The sequence below is a fragment of the Centruroides sculpturatus genome, unplaced genomic scaffold (assembly GCF_000671375.1).
Source record: "Centruroides sculpturatus isolate CEXI.00-Female unplaced genomic scaffold, Cexi_2.0 scaffold1744, whole genome shotgun sequence".
NCBI classification, from domain to species: domain Eukaryota; kingdom Metazoa; phylum Arthropoda; class Arachnida; order Scorpiones; family Buthidae; genus Centruroides; species Centruroides sculpturatus.
In genome coordinates this window covers 106681-122005 of record NW_019385960.1, presented here as the reverse complement: position 1 = coordinate 122005, position 15325 = coordinate 106681, and the positions used below count along the sequence as shown (strand labels likewise).

At 31.5% G+C, this 15325-nt stretch overlaps 1 protein-coding gene across 2 annotated transcripts; it reads right to left on the bottom strand.

The window, feature by feature from the left end:
• Positions 1-10203: 10203 nt before the first annotated feature.
• Positions 10204-14668, bottom strand: LOC111612817 (short transient receptor potential channel 4-like). Of its 2 annotated transcripts, none has more exons than XM_023354073.1 (13): positions 14536-14668; positions 14044-14237; positions 13811-13971; positions 13216-13406; positions 12955-13125; positions 12239-12536; positions 12060-12165; positions 11758-11980; positions 11524-11690; positions 10974-11202; positions 10589-10789; positions 10461-10514; positions 10204-10346 (listed from the first exon to the last, which is right to left on the bottom strand). In XM_023354073.1, exons 1-13 carry the CDS (start codon positions 14608-14610, stop codon positions 10254-10256), a joined length of 2163 nt encoding a protein of 720 aa, XP_023209841.1. In that variant the 5' UTR covers positions 14611-14668; the 3' UTR covers positions 10204-10253. The 2 variants fall into 2 exon arrangements, with proteins under 2 accessions (XP_023209841.1, XP_023209842.1); XM_023354074.1 differs by having other exon boundaries at positions 14044-14197; positions 14536-14643.
• Between the last annotated feature and the right edge of the window lie 657 nt (positions 14669-15325).

Genomic DNA, 15325 nt, shown 5'->3' with positions numbered 1-15325 from the left:
CGAAGAGCGTATTTTGTAGTACAATTCAGGGATGTTTCAGCATTAAAAAATATTATTATTTATTCAATCATTTATAAGTAGCAAGTTAAAAAATAGTGTAAAAACATAGATTTAAAGAAAACACAGCTAGAAGAGAATTAAATAATGAATTCCAGCTTTTAAATTTTGAATTTTAATATATTCAGCACCTGCCAGCATTCTAATTTAGAACATTCAACTGGTGAATTCCTGACAGACCTGAGGAAAGCTTATAAACAAAGGCAAAAACATTTGTCAAAAAGAAAATTTATGCTTAGAAAGTACTGAAAGATATAGTTATTTCATTATTAAAAACATAGTTAAAACATATTCCTTTTCAGAAGAAATATTTTCTTAATTCTACCATATTAATTAATTAAATGATTTATACTTAACTAATAGAATTAACTTTTTAACTCACTTTTAATCCAGATGTCATGTATCTTATTCCAGCTCTTTTATCATAGATATGTGTTATGACTATTACTTTATGTCCTCTAGCAATGAGACATTGTGAAAGTAAATATATATGACTCTCCACTCCACCAGTATTGGGATAGAAGAAGTCCGATACCATACTTTAAAAANGTCTATTTTTTTAAATTGAATAAAATAAAAACAAAACTTATTTTGTTTAATTTAATTTTATATTTATTATTGTTAGTAGATTAAGCACGTTGAATTGTTCTTTAGTGTTCTTTCACTTAATTTACATTCTAACCATGCAAATATAATTAAACATAAATTCAATTTCAGTTACTATACAAGGTCACAAGATAAATTATATAATATTATTCAAAAATAACAAGTTATGTATAGGTATGAGCAGTAACTTTTATAAAATAATTCTTTCTATGCTTTTGAATAAGGAATCTTTTAATACTGTAAAGCAAAAATTAATAAATTCTTGCTCTGTGTGTGTATAATTCTTTTTATTCTATTTATCTGTATCGTTGGACAAATCAATAGTTTTAAATGATATGTGTTTTATTTTTCTTTTCATTAAATTGCTTCTCATGCTTAAACGAATATGATTTATTTATATATATTATCTAATGATTTGGACTTATTAAAATTGTTTCTATTGCATGGACACTCGGGAGTTTTTTCTTATGTCGTTGTGAGTTTTGCCAGACTAAGAAAGGGAAAAATTAAAACCTTAAAAGACGAAGTCTTTTTAAGACTTCGCTCTATAGGTACTAAGAGAGCCCTTTTTTATGAGCTCATCAGTAGCCGAGTGGATAAAACCACTGAACCCTGATAGTTTGGTGCCTCACCAGCGGACTGGTCGAATGTTTTCCGGGTTTATTCATATGTTTAACACCTAAATAGGACACCAATTTCCCATAGAAAGTCCTCCGTTCTTTTCTATGATGTTATGGTTTTCGCTAGGATCATAATTAGGGCCACCACAGTGGAAAAGGTTGACCCCGATATATCAAGATTAACCCACCCATGAAATTTATAAGACAGCTCAAACTCGAATCACGATTCTCCAAAGCAGCAGAGTAGAATAGACTTTCATACAGAGTTACAAGGGCCCTCCCTCACTTTACTTACTACCCCGAGAATAATTTCAAGTATAAACTACTTTATTTATTATTTATAATAGGAAATATATACTAAACACTTTGTATGTATGTGTGTTTCGTTTAATATATTAGGATAGCTTGTGTTGGGGCATTTATACTATTAAATCTTGATTGTGAAAGGTCTAGGGGTGGAGAAGTAGAGAATGGTCACCTGTCATATCTCGGGTGGGTTCGGATTTAATAAAGACTTTTTTTGTTATTAGCATTTATAGTTTTTTTTTATAAAGCTCATCTCTACCCTCAAAATTAATCCTTTTTTTCATTTCATAATAATTGAAAATATAGAAACTTTTTATATCAAAATCTGAAAACAGATGGCGCCATACACAATTTTATTTATTTATTATGATTAATAACATAATTTTTAAAAAATAAAATCTCATAACAGCCGGGAAAGTTAAGTAACTCGTTGTTAAATCTTTTTAGATCCCTGGAAAGATATTAGGCTGGAATTTCTCTTACATTAGAAAAAATATTTATATTGATATTATTTTTTTCTTTCCTATAGCAGTAAGAAAATCATTGAACACAGATCGCGGGTTTGTGTCCACGTGGAGTTTTTCGAGATTTCTTTACGTATCTAAAGACCAGTTTAGCATAGAAAGTCCTTAATTTAAAGACGTCGATTGTACTATCTATTATTATATTTTTAAATATAATATAAATAAATATGCTTACCTATCTCATAAGACTTCTAGTAATCTGTCACCTTTGTAGATAAATCAATCGACTCCTTGACTCCTTGGGAGATCGCTAGTGACTACGTTGTGAAATTTAGAGATAAGAGAACATGCTGAATGTTTTTCCTATACAACTTGTTAAGATCTGACAGCTACAACTAAATTGATATAGGCTATCTTTACAGTGAAAAGACTTGAGTGCTGACACAAGACACTTAATCAAAATTGAGTTGAAAGCTAATGAATAAAATAATAATTCAAAAGAATTGAATAAGTTGGCCAAGTTTAAAAGTCGCATTGTCAAATTTTTATAGTCTATAAAGTGATTCAAAGTTTCGCTTATGATGCAATGTGTGTATATAACACCAGACGTGTTAAACACACGTTTGCCGTGTGTGGGAGGTAAGCATACAACTAAATGGCGCTCATATATATTTTATATTCTGACGTGTAAAGTGACTGCATTATAAAGGCGAATTCTTTATATGTGCATAGAAAATTTTGAATCACCTGAATTTAATTAAAATAACCTAATTAAAAAGTAAAAAAAACAAAATAGTATTTTTATTAATTGAAAATATATAATTTTTGTTTATTCTTTTAAGAATTAGGCAAAGAATGTCCTTCTCAATAGTTTTTCTTCCAAATTACTTATTTCTTTGCATTTGTTGTATATATTCGCCCCCACCTTTTCGTTTAATCTGCATATTTTTTTACATTTAGTTTGAATTAGGAAAAATCTACTGATGTTATCAANTAATAACATAATTTTTAAAAAATAAAAGCTCATAACAGCCGGGAAAGTTAAGTAACTCGTTGTTAAATCTTTTTAGATCCCTGGAAAGATATTAGGCTGGAATTTCTCTTACATTAGAAAAAATATTTATATTGATATTATTTTTTTCTTTCCTATAGCAGTAAGTATAAATTAGAACGATGTAATTGTTTAATTATATCAACTCGATAGATAGGGCAACACAGCATTTGGACAATCTGTCAGAAATGGGGTGCCTCCCGAGAGGTCTTTCTATGAAAACTGGTCACTATTTAGGCGTTAAACACGCGATGAAAATCCGGAAGACCCCATTAGGCCAGCCTGTTGGTCAGGTGAGAACACGCAAACAGTGTTCGGTAGTGTTATTCACTCGATTACAAACGATCAATTGTTTAAGTGGAGTTTCATCTGCATTTTAACGAGTTTCGAAGTTAAACAGTTAGCAGTTGTAACCATGATTTTAAGTATATTATTAAGCCCTTTAGATAAAGGAAGAGCAACCAGAACAATTGCTGAAGGAGAAATAATCAATTATCTTTTAGTCATTAAAATCAATTGTTATTTTATCGATTCTTTTCCATGATAAGACGTATGTGGAAAAACCCAATTTAATTTGTTCTCGACAGGAATTCGTAAGTGACTTTTTTTTAATATTTATTTTAAAATATTCTTTTTTCAAATATTTATTATTAATGATAGAAATAGCGAACATCATAATTCTGATGTTTTATTAATAAAAGTATGGCCATTTTACAGTCCCATACTGCCAGTAGGGGAAGGTGGGACAGGACGAGGACGTTAAGGTTTGAAAAGTCATAAGATGGCAACTACTTTAATGAGAACAATAATTTCTTTTTTATTCTCGGCAACTACAACATTTGGTAATATATAATACAAAATTTAATTTTGGAAAAACGTTTTTAAAAACAAGAAAATTTAATATTTTAAAACTACAGTGGTACCTCAGGATACGAAATTAATCCGTAACCATGCAAATATAATTAAACATAAATTCAATTTCAGTTACTATACAAGGTCACAAGATAAATTATATAATATTATTCAAAAATAACAAGTTATGTATAGGTATGAGCAGTAACTTTTATAAAATAATTCTTTCTATGCTTTTGAATAAGGAATCTTTTAATACTGTAAAGCAAAAATTAATAAATTCTTGCTCTGTGTGTGTATAATTCTTTTTATTCTATTTATCTGTATCGTTGGACAAATCAATAGTTTTAAATGATATGTGTTTTATTTTTCTTTTCATTAAATTGCTTCTCATGCTTAAACGAATATGATTTATTTATATATATTATCTAATGATTTGGACTTATTAAAATTGTTTCTATTGCATGGACACTCGGGAGTTTTTTCTTATGTCGTTGTGAGTTTTGCCAGACTAAGAAAGGGAAAAATTAAAACCTTAAAAGACGAAGTCTTTTTAAGACTNATTACAGCGGCTACGTTTATTATTATTTTCCGAATAAATAAATATAAAAGTTTGAACTTACTCGTATTTACTTTACCAGACGATACTGTCACTTCGCGCACGCTCAGTTTCACTATTTTGTAAGCAGACGATATTTTTTTTCGTGGAAAAAATTTTTATTTTGATTGTTATCTCGCATTTTATTTCTTGTTAAGACAGTATTTAAATTAAAAAAATGTTTTTATAAATAAAATAAAACGTAAAAACATAAATAATAAAGTAATACAGTATATAGGCCTATACTGTATAAATTTATTACAGTTAGATATGATTTAAAGTGAAATATTTCATTTTCTATAAAAAGATCATTTTTTAACTTATTATTTTATATATTCGAAAAAATGATATAGAATTATCAACGACAACGAATTTAAAACTAGTTCGCTATACTATATCGGGGTGCCTCTAGCCGGCGGCAGAATTCGTGGCCAACCTTGGGCAAGACGGGGTACCCCTGTCTTGCCCCCACCATCTTGCCCCAACGTGCATTTTTTATACTAACTGCAAACACGGGTCGACTTTATTTCAAAACTAAACAATTTCGGTTATAAAGGTTACTTCGAATACCATAATATCTTCATCTAAAAGCTAATGTAAAAGTTCGCAATGATACTTACTTTGAAGAAACTTTGTAGCGGGCGTAAAATTAAATAAAGTATTGCCGAAAACTGTCTTACTTCCAAACGAAGAGAGCGATTCGGACGTTCTCTCGTCCCGTCATCACTTTTGAGGTTGACATTTAGTTCCCTAAATAACAGCTAGATGAAAGCGCGTTAACCACGAATAAACAGACGTCACCGTCTTACCCCATGGCCCCATCTTGCACCATCTTCTCCTAATGACTATCAAGTTAACATATTTTCGTGCTTTCTTTCAACTCAAACACATGCAATTTTGGCTGAAATTAATGATGTTTTAAGATATAGATACTGTCGAACTACCAATAATGGCTACCTCAAAACAACCACCATTCCGAACATTATTTTTGATGTTCCCTTCAATGGCCGTCGTTCATAGATTTCACTGTACATATATATTAATTCTTCTTATACTGTAGGTATTAATAAAACATTTAATATGTCTTTGAAAGTCTTTTTAGTGCTTACAGAGCAGAAGCCAAGCTTGCAATGAAAGATAGTCTGATGGTAAAAGATAGGATTTAGCACATTATCCATAAAAAATTTCTCGGAATACGATTTGGATTCGACAAATTTAAATAACACTTACAGCTAAAAATATTAAGCTTAATTGTCATTAACTAAAGACGTTACGTTCATTCAAATAATTTATTTAAACAATGATAATGAAGAGAATGTTATAGAACATATCCAATCTTAAGTGTCATAATGAAGTGGATTCCTTTACAACCTTGTTTTACATCTGCTTTTACGGTTATTTGAAATATTTTTGTTAATAATCTACATTATTTCTTAGTTAAAACTATTATTTCCAAGCAGGAAATTTCATTTTAGGCATTACAATAATGGAAACAATAAGACATTTTTCTAGCTTCCAATTAGGACGTATGTGAAGCTCTGGATAGGTCTGAACTTTGGCCAAAATTTACGTCAAAATATTTTTAAAAGAAAAAATAATAATAAAGAAGGTAGAAATAATTTTTTATGTATGAAAAATGAGACGCGAACGTATAAACAATAGAAGAATGTAAATCCTAAGATCGACCATCTGCGGTTGGGATCGAATTAAACATCGCTTTTGACCTCTCCCGCGATCTAAGTTGCGATCTCGTTACACTTAGCAACAAGTGATCAACCATTTAAAAAGCGACCAATCGGGACAGAAAATAATAATAAAAAAAACACCCGAATTTCAAGGACACGACAGCTTCTCCCGAAAATTCCATGAGTCGGACCAGTTGTTATGTGAGTGTCTCGTGTCTCTCTTCATCTCCGTATTCTTTTCTCTGATCTACATTTTCCCATCGACGGAAGTCGACTGCATTGTCCCGGAACTGTCGAGACATTGAAAGAACTCTCACTTGCACCCCCTTAATTTGAAACTCTCTCTAGAAAAGAGAGGAAGACCCACAGACTTTGAATTTAAGATAGCAAAAATCTTTTAAAGTCATTTCGTGCCAAATAAACGTTTTGTTGTAACCGTAGGGTCTGTCTCAATGCCGATCGCAATCATATATGACCTTCCCCAGCCCTCGTCTATCTTGACCATTACGTCCCCCTTCGTCAGTCTCACACGTAAAGTGGCGATTTATTTTAAATCTTTTAGAAGACAGGTAAATTTACCATTACACAATATTAACTTATATTATTTTAAATCAAAATTTTTGCATGTATAATGAAGACCAGCTCTAAGCACTTAACAAAGCAAGTATCTCCATGGGACGGAGCGAAGCAACAATTTATTTCATTACACTTAGAAGATTTATCAAACAAAATAGAATATTATTGCTATAATTTACAATTATTTTAATCCATTAAAAAATAATTGTAATCGTAGATTTAAAATATATATATGCTCTCCACTTCAAATTAGTAGTGTTTTGCCCCTGTACATCATACTGTTCCTGTTAGTAACAGAGTCATGCTGTCATCTATCTAACTTCTTACAGGGGAAAACTTTTGAACTGAAATAACGTAATTTCCGGTGCAAATCGGATGTTGATATATAGTCAATTGGGCCTCCTGACTTTAAGATTTCTACATCCGGTCTCGTCCTTCATCTAATTCCATTCTCGAGATTAAGAAAAGACAGAAGACAGACAGACCGACGACAGTACAATTTTTTTTCAAATTGCAGCCCAATAAGTTATGTAAATATTAGGATATAATACAGGGTGATTAAAAAACTCAGTTAATCGATATCCTATACTGAATCTAGCAATACATAACTGTTCCAAATTAGTCTCTATATCGGTTAATTGACTTTTGGCACGGCTTGTTTATTAAATTAATACATAATGCTTCAAATTATATAGCAGATTGCCGCATTTACGACTGATATAAAATTTTCTATTATGTAAAACGCCTCATTTAAGTGCTTTATATTTTGCTGGCATTTCGATGTGATATTACAGAGTTTTACTCTATTTTCAGGAACATAACCAAAATCTATATTATCAGGTGTAGGAAATATGACGATTCGCTTTACGACGACTCATCTAACGTTCCGGATACTGATTATATAATACATAACAATAGCATAATAAATCATAAATGAGAAAAGGAAAGTAGCCTTAATAAAAATAGAAACTTGTGTTTATTTATTCAAGGTTTACATGATAAAAATTTTTTTATACATCCTGTAATTACAGAAATAAAATTTCATGGTTGGATATTGAAAAATGTGAATGAATAGCTTAATCTGTGTATATTTTGAACAATAATTACGAAAACAATAGTAGTGTATAGTTTTATTGTAAAACTTGCCTAATAAAATATATAATAAGATAAGAAAAATATTAAAATTACCGATTCTAAATCTCGAAATAGCATCTTTGTTAAATAATAATTTTATGATTGACATCATTTTGAATCACGGCGAGCACGCAGAAATGACTTGTCTCTGTCTTACTTCTGTAAATCCTACTGTTTTGTACTTATAACCCATTTACAATATAATTGCCTTCACACTCTCAATCAGAATTTTTCCATACATTTTATCTTGTATGCTCTGCAAACTTATTCCTTGAACATATTTACAGTCATTTCTATTACTCTTTGTTTATACAACGTTACAATTACTGCAATTTTTAGATCATAATAACTCTATAGAGCCGTCGAGAGATTGTATAGGGCCCTTTCTTTATTCAAACTTTCAAATTCTTCACATTTTTTGTTAAGCCACTCTTCCTTAACCTTTCTACACTCTCTATCGTAAGTGTTAAGTGTAGTTTACACTTAACACTCACGATTGAACGAAACTAATTTGTTTATTAATCGAGCACGACAATATACATTAATTCTTATTTGTAAGTAATTTGATATTTTCATGTCAAAATCAATTGTGACTTGGTTATTAATTAAATGATAATGGTGTACAGAGCGGTTCGTACCACTGCATTCATATGTAAACATTAAAAAGTAAATAAAATAAAATAATAAAAATCGATATACAGTAGATTCTTGCTATAATGAATTCTGAATGTATGAACTAATTCATTCACTATATCAAGAGTTCATTGTTTATCATCTATAAAAATGAATCCCCTTTTATATCGAAAGTATCTCATAAATATTTATATAATATGCATTAATAGTCTGTTTTTCGAAAATTACATAAAATTTGGGAAATTTTAAGTGTTATTAATTATTCTTATTCATTTTTAAAATCTTCAAACATCAATTAATCAACAGAAATTAATTAAAAGATAGGGTATTGTTGACATAATACTAAACACACTCGCGAAGTAAGCATTAAGCTTTGCGTGCGTGTAGTTTATAAACATCAGGAACAATAGGCTAAGGACTCACCAACGGCAGAATGGATAAAAATCACCGAACACTGCTAGTTAGTCACGGGTTCGCACCTCGGCAACGAGCTGATCACGTAGAAAATTCCGGGTTTTCTTCGCTTCTCTAACACGTAAATAGGGACCAATTTCCTATACTAAATAGGAGTCAGTTTTTCATAGAAAACCTCCCCTTAGCAGATCGCCCATGGGCCGCGTTGCCTTGTTCCATCAATCGAATCCAACGGGCAGAGTTCCTGAGGACCACTAAAAATATTTTAAAATACGAAATGTAACAAAAAAAATCAAAATATTCGTATGTTTACACGAATAAAGACAAAGCCTCGACTTTCTCCTTCCCGTCCCATCATGTTTAATGACGTACAGTACTTTTCGCTATTCTCTCCCTCCCTTACAGCTGAATACGTAATTATTGTCCCTAATTAAAATAATTAGGCTACATATTTTTATTTATAGAAAACCCCGATTTAGCGTAATCGCTTGTTAAGATCGGCACTAAACCGAGAATGGTGTTAAACTGAAGTACACCAAATGACGATAGTTATGTTTAATAATGATATATGTTAAGTTCAGTTGTAACATGTGTCAGGTGTGTGGATGTCAGCAAGTGATGATGGACAGTCCACAGCTTTGGCACATGTGTCAGGTGGGTGAGGTAACAGTATCCCCAAGAATGTGGGGGAGATTGTCCCGCCTAGAGAGAAAGAAATAGTGAGAGAGGGAAAATTTGTGCGCTTCCCTTTGAGTGTGTCGAGTCAGTGTGATGTGTGTGGGTGTGGAGGCAGTGCTGAGAGAAGTAATGACAGCAGTACTGACCGTGGAGCTAACCAGAGTGGGTAGCTGTGTGGCTGGTCAAGAACCAGTATTGTAATTACCAATAATTGTCGGGTGCCGGAGTGTTGCTCGATTGTGGAGTGCCAGAAAAGTCACTCACTTATTAGAGACATTAAAGTGTAATTGTGTTGTTATTGTTAAAAAGGAAATGTATGCTGTATTCTTTTAAACCGCGTAAACGGGAACATTTCATACCACCATCACAACATTTTGTATACAACAATATACCTTGTATAAACACAATTTTGAGTTTCACAGTTTGAAAGTCACGTAATTTGATTATGGCTGCTAAGACTTTATTATTCCCTTCCCGAGGAATAATGAAAGGGGGTAAGACCGGGATAAGGTAAGAATGGATAATGCCCTTTGCAGCTTTAATCCTGCTTTAATGTTCCATGAATTATATGCAAACTGTTCAAAGTAATTTTGACGAAATTTTTGTTCTGCTAATGTTAACATCGAGAGATTGACTTCTTAAGTATCGTTGAATCATTTTAGTCATTAATTCCTGAAAATTAATTAAAATAAGATTAAGAATCTTCGTAGAGATTTCAAAATTTTCTATATAAAAATCAGAATAAAAATTTAATAATTTGATTATAAGTTAATAATGCTTACAAACCTGGTATTCAACAGGATCATCATACTTTTCCTCATCTTCCACATAACAGAATGGCTATTGAATTAAATATAAAATTAAGTATGAAATTCATTTAAAAATTCAAATAATGATATTTAAACTTTACTTACAATCCAAGCCAATAATGGATGTACTGGTTTTTTAAGCTTGGGATCTTTAATTTTCATAGCATTTCTAATAGATCTAATGAATTTAGTTATATAACGGGCATTTGGAAAGAGATTGAATGGTGATGGAAGTAATTCAGCATCTCGAAAGTACAGTACACATTGCATAGTTCTACTAAATTTCCACTCTTTATCGGCATCATCCTGAAAGAATAGAGAGATTGCGGCCAAAGTTTTCATCTGTAAAACGCGAACGTCGAACGTCGAGCGCCTCTTACAAGACGAGTGGTGCTCGACGTTCGACGTTCACGTTTATTCGACGTTCACGTCTGTAATATTTCGTAATAAAAGCAAAGAGTAGCTTTTATTCAACAGAACGTTTACTTACCATCACTGCTTGGAAATCGCTTATAAGAATTGCGACCAAAACATTAATAAAGATAATATTCATAAAAATATGATAAACTGCAAATAAAATTTGTCCAGTGGCTTCAGTTATATCGTGATGAATTACATCTGTTATTTGTAAATCTGTATTTGAAACAATTATATCTGTTGAATCCAGATCGACCAATCCAAATATTGTCCAGAATAATGATTTTATGGAATTATCGATCCTATAAGAACATTAAAAAATTATTAATATATCTAAGGTATTACTTTAATTAATAAAAAGTATAAAGATATGTGAAGGGACAAGAAGGACGAGAATATTAAAAAAAAATTTAACATAGATGCTGCGGAAGATAAAGAGGAAGATCTAGATTTACATGGCTGGCTGAATAAAGAAAATAGTGATTAAGAAGGACGAAAAAAAGGAACTTATACAAAATCATTGGTTAACTTTTAACTCTAACTCTGTGTTGGTAAATAGGGGAGTTAATATAAGACAGAAAAAAAGAAGAAGTCTCAATATATTCGAACACAAGTGAACTTACGATGTAAAAGCTATGGACTGGACTGTAACTTTTCCTTGTGCATCAGTTTGCTTCATTTCTCGGTAAGGCGCGTATAAATTTGTCATGCAAATTGCTAATAAACATAGTAAAATGAAGCATACTATCAAAAATAAAGTCACATTCTTTAACATTACTAGCAGAGAAACCTGTAGAAGTAATTAATAAATTAATATTATATAATTTTTTTATATCACTAATTCTAACCATACTCACCTGCAGTGGTCCCAATCGAGAACTCTGGTGAAAAAAATAAAATAATCGGCCAGCTGCCATAATACCAGCGATGCACAGAAGTCCTTCATGAATTAAAGTATAATCGTTACCAGGCCAAAAATTTCTAGGGAGATCAGCAAATCCATATTCTAAAACATCTACCCACGACAGAATCCAAAATACAAACGTCGATATAAAAATTAATTCCATGATCAAAGAGTAACTATGATATTAAATAATACAGTTAGTTAATTTAAGAAATAAAGTTAAATAAATTAAATTAAATACAAAATAACACTCACATGTTCCACCAGTATTGCCGGAATCTGTTCCAACCTTGAATGCACAAAGATCTTAATGAGGAAAATAAATAACCTATGATCCATAGAGCAACCACTCCTTCTAAACCTATCAATGATAAACAACTATTATTATGAGGTATTTTTGAGTGTTATTTTTAAAATAAGTCAATGAAATATACCAGTAGAGGGAGGTCCTCGAGACGATTGTTTTATATCGATTTTGATAAGCAGGAATAGAAAAATCAAAAATATAAGATAGGATGCCAATTCGTTGAGAAATCTACTTAGAGGGCATTTCCATCTTTTCCCCCAATAAGAATTGGGCAATAATAAAACTGTGAAGAAAACTATAGGAAGAATAAACATACGAAATAGAATGATTAAGCCTTTCTTCCAAGTGCGGTACTTCGAAAATGTTGTCCAAGCACCATTCCATTCCGCAGTTACTATTTTTTGGACACTTGGATGAGCAACAAACTAGAAAATATAAGGTCAGTAACGTTAGTAAAAACAAGAACAACAAAAATAATTTTTACTTTTTCTACCCTGTAGGCACTAAGAGAGTCTTTTATCAAGCCTAACATGAATTCGGGCAGGCCCTCAATGGGGTCACAAGACGGACCCCAACATAACCAGAAGGATAATCTCCAAAAAATTCTTGGAGTTTTTCCACCCGAACGGATTCTTTTTCCGATTTTCCCAGAGAAGTAAACTGGCATTTCAACCTAAATATTCAAACGAATAGCCGAATCGGGTAATTTTTTAAGCTTTAAAATAGGTCGATTCGGCTGTTCGTTTGAATATTTAAATACAGGGTTGGTTGTATATGACACTCTCTTCGGCCATCCGTGCTAACAATATAAATTAAAAGCAAGAAAGAATAAAATTTTCGTACTTCTTTCTGTTTGTAATCCAAAGCTATTTGTAGTCTTGGATATTTTGATCTTTTCCAAGAAGAACCTCTTTTTAATTTTAATATTTTTTTAACTTCTTGAATATCTGAACATTGAGATAATAAATCGACAGCGAACATTCGTACGTTTTCGGAAAGTGTATTATATTCCATCTTCAAAGTATTAAAATTATAAAGATATTGTTTGTACGTGTACATTTAACATGTAACAGTAACTTTCATTTGCTTATTTCCAAAACTTACATAATATTCTTTCTCCATTTGAGCACAAAATTTTAGTTGTAGATCCAGATCGAAGGCTGTCAATATTGGATCGCTAGAAGATAGGCAAATATAATAAGGATTACAGATTCCTTTAAAAATATCTAGTCTCTTCGTTGTTAAATCCAGTATTCCAGTTTCTCGAATTACTTCTTTACATTCTCTACACAAACCTGAAACAGTTTAAATTTTTTAATAAACTGTGTCAGTTCTACGAACATCGAGGATCTTTTCTCTATGCTTATCATGGGTTTGGCCAGACTAGTAGCGTAACGAGGAAGGAGCTTAGAGAGTCCAGCACTCCTTTTTGTATTTTGTGAGGTGGATCACCCAGTATTGAGGCCTAAATAACCCGTTGTGCCGGAAGCTAAAGGATGGAGTCCGAAATATCCGGCTCCTTGCCCAAAATGAATATCCGCGAGGTCCTCAATCGGATCCACCGACTGTGGGCACAGTTTCATTTGCCTCTCGCTACTTCCTCTACTTTCCAATAGTCATCATTTACCGCATATTTTATTAACTTAATATAAAGTATAGAGTCAGATATTAAATTATCAATCTGATATTAATTACTCACATGTTGGAATGTGTGGAATACTAGTTTTATGATTTCGCTTCATTAATAAACGAATTATTTCTATATTTCCTTTTTGTGCGGCAAGAAGAAGTGGAGTCAATCCTAAACTAAATTCTATACTATCCGGATATGCCATAAATTCTAAATCCGGCTCTTTTTTGCTGAAATTATTGTAAGGTTAATGACAAATCTAATGGTTTATAACTAAGAATTGGAAAAAAAAATGCTCTTACCTGAGAGCATCTAAAATCATAGTCGTTATCTCAATATTTCCCACAGAAATTGCATGCAAAACGCAATCAGACAAGTTAATTTCTGGTCTAGAAATCAAAAATTCAACAATATGCACTAATTCGCTGTTTATTGCAAGGTGAAGACCAGAAAAACCTTGAAAATTTAAACAATTTATATTCAGTTCAGGATTCTTCTAAAAAAATAATAATAATATATTCTTAATTAATATGTCATAAAAATTAATAAGTACTGTACATTATATTTTTAAAATACAGTCGACCCTCTATAACACCTTTGATTTTTCCGTTTTATATGAATTCCATGTTGTACGAGTCACTTAGATTTTACAAATACGTGAGCCGTTCACAGCCCGGCACACGAATTTGTAAAATCTAAGTGACTCGTACAACATGGAATTCATATAAAACGGAAAAATCAATAGTGTTATAGGTGGTCGACTGTAATATTAAATATAAATAAATATAACCAACTGAAAGAAAAGTCTTTAGTTCTTCTAAATTGCCATTTTCTACTAATTTAAAAAATTGTACTTCAGCATTTTCCATAATAACCTTTATTTTTTTCTTCTTCTTTTTCACTTACAACAATTGCGCTTCAATAATATTTTTTAAATGCTTATTATTTCAAATGTATTCTTGCGAATTAATTTACGAAATATTTAACGAATTTGCCGAGCCTGGCCAAACCCACGTTGAATTTGATAAAAAAAAAAGACCCTATTGGTGTTCACAGGGAAGAAAGTATTAGAAGAAAAAACAATGTCAGTCAGCATGGAATGAAGTTAATAATGAAAATGGCGATTAGAATTAGTCGGCCAGATAGTTTTGAGTTTGAAGTCGGTTCAGATTCTTGTAATCTATCATGGGCAATATGGATGGGGACAGTGTTCTTAAATGCTCGTAAATGCTCGTCCATAATGGGCAAGCATTTTGGTTGGCATAATGCGCTGATATCTCGCAAAAATTAATCAATTGAATTATTTTGTAAGTCTCCGAATTCGTTTCGGGATCAATGATAACGATAAAAGAGAATATTTAGTCGATTCTTGATCAAGAAATTATTCACGGGCAGTCTGCTTCGGATATATTAGGCCCGGCCATCCGGCATTCCTATTGTGAAACTGGCCGAACTTACGATGATTATGATTAAAAACTCCCTTCTGATACTATCATAATGGAAAAAGTAAAATTGAAAAAAAAAGAAAAAATGAATAAGTTAAATATTTATATAATTCAAAATATACTTTTTTATAAATAATTC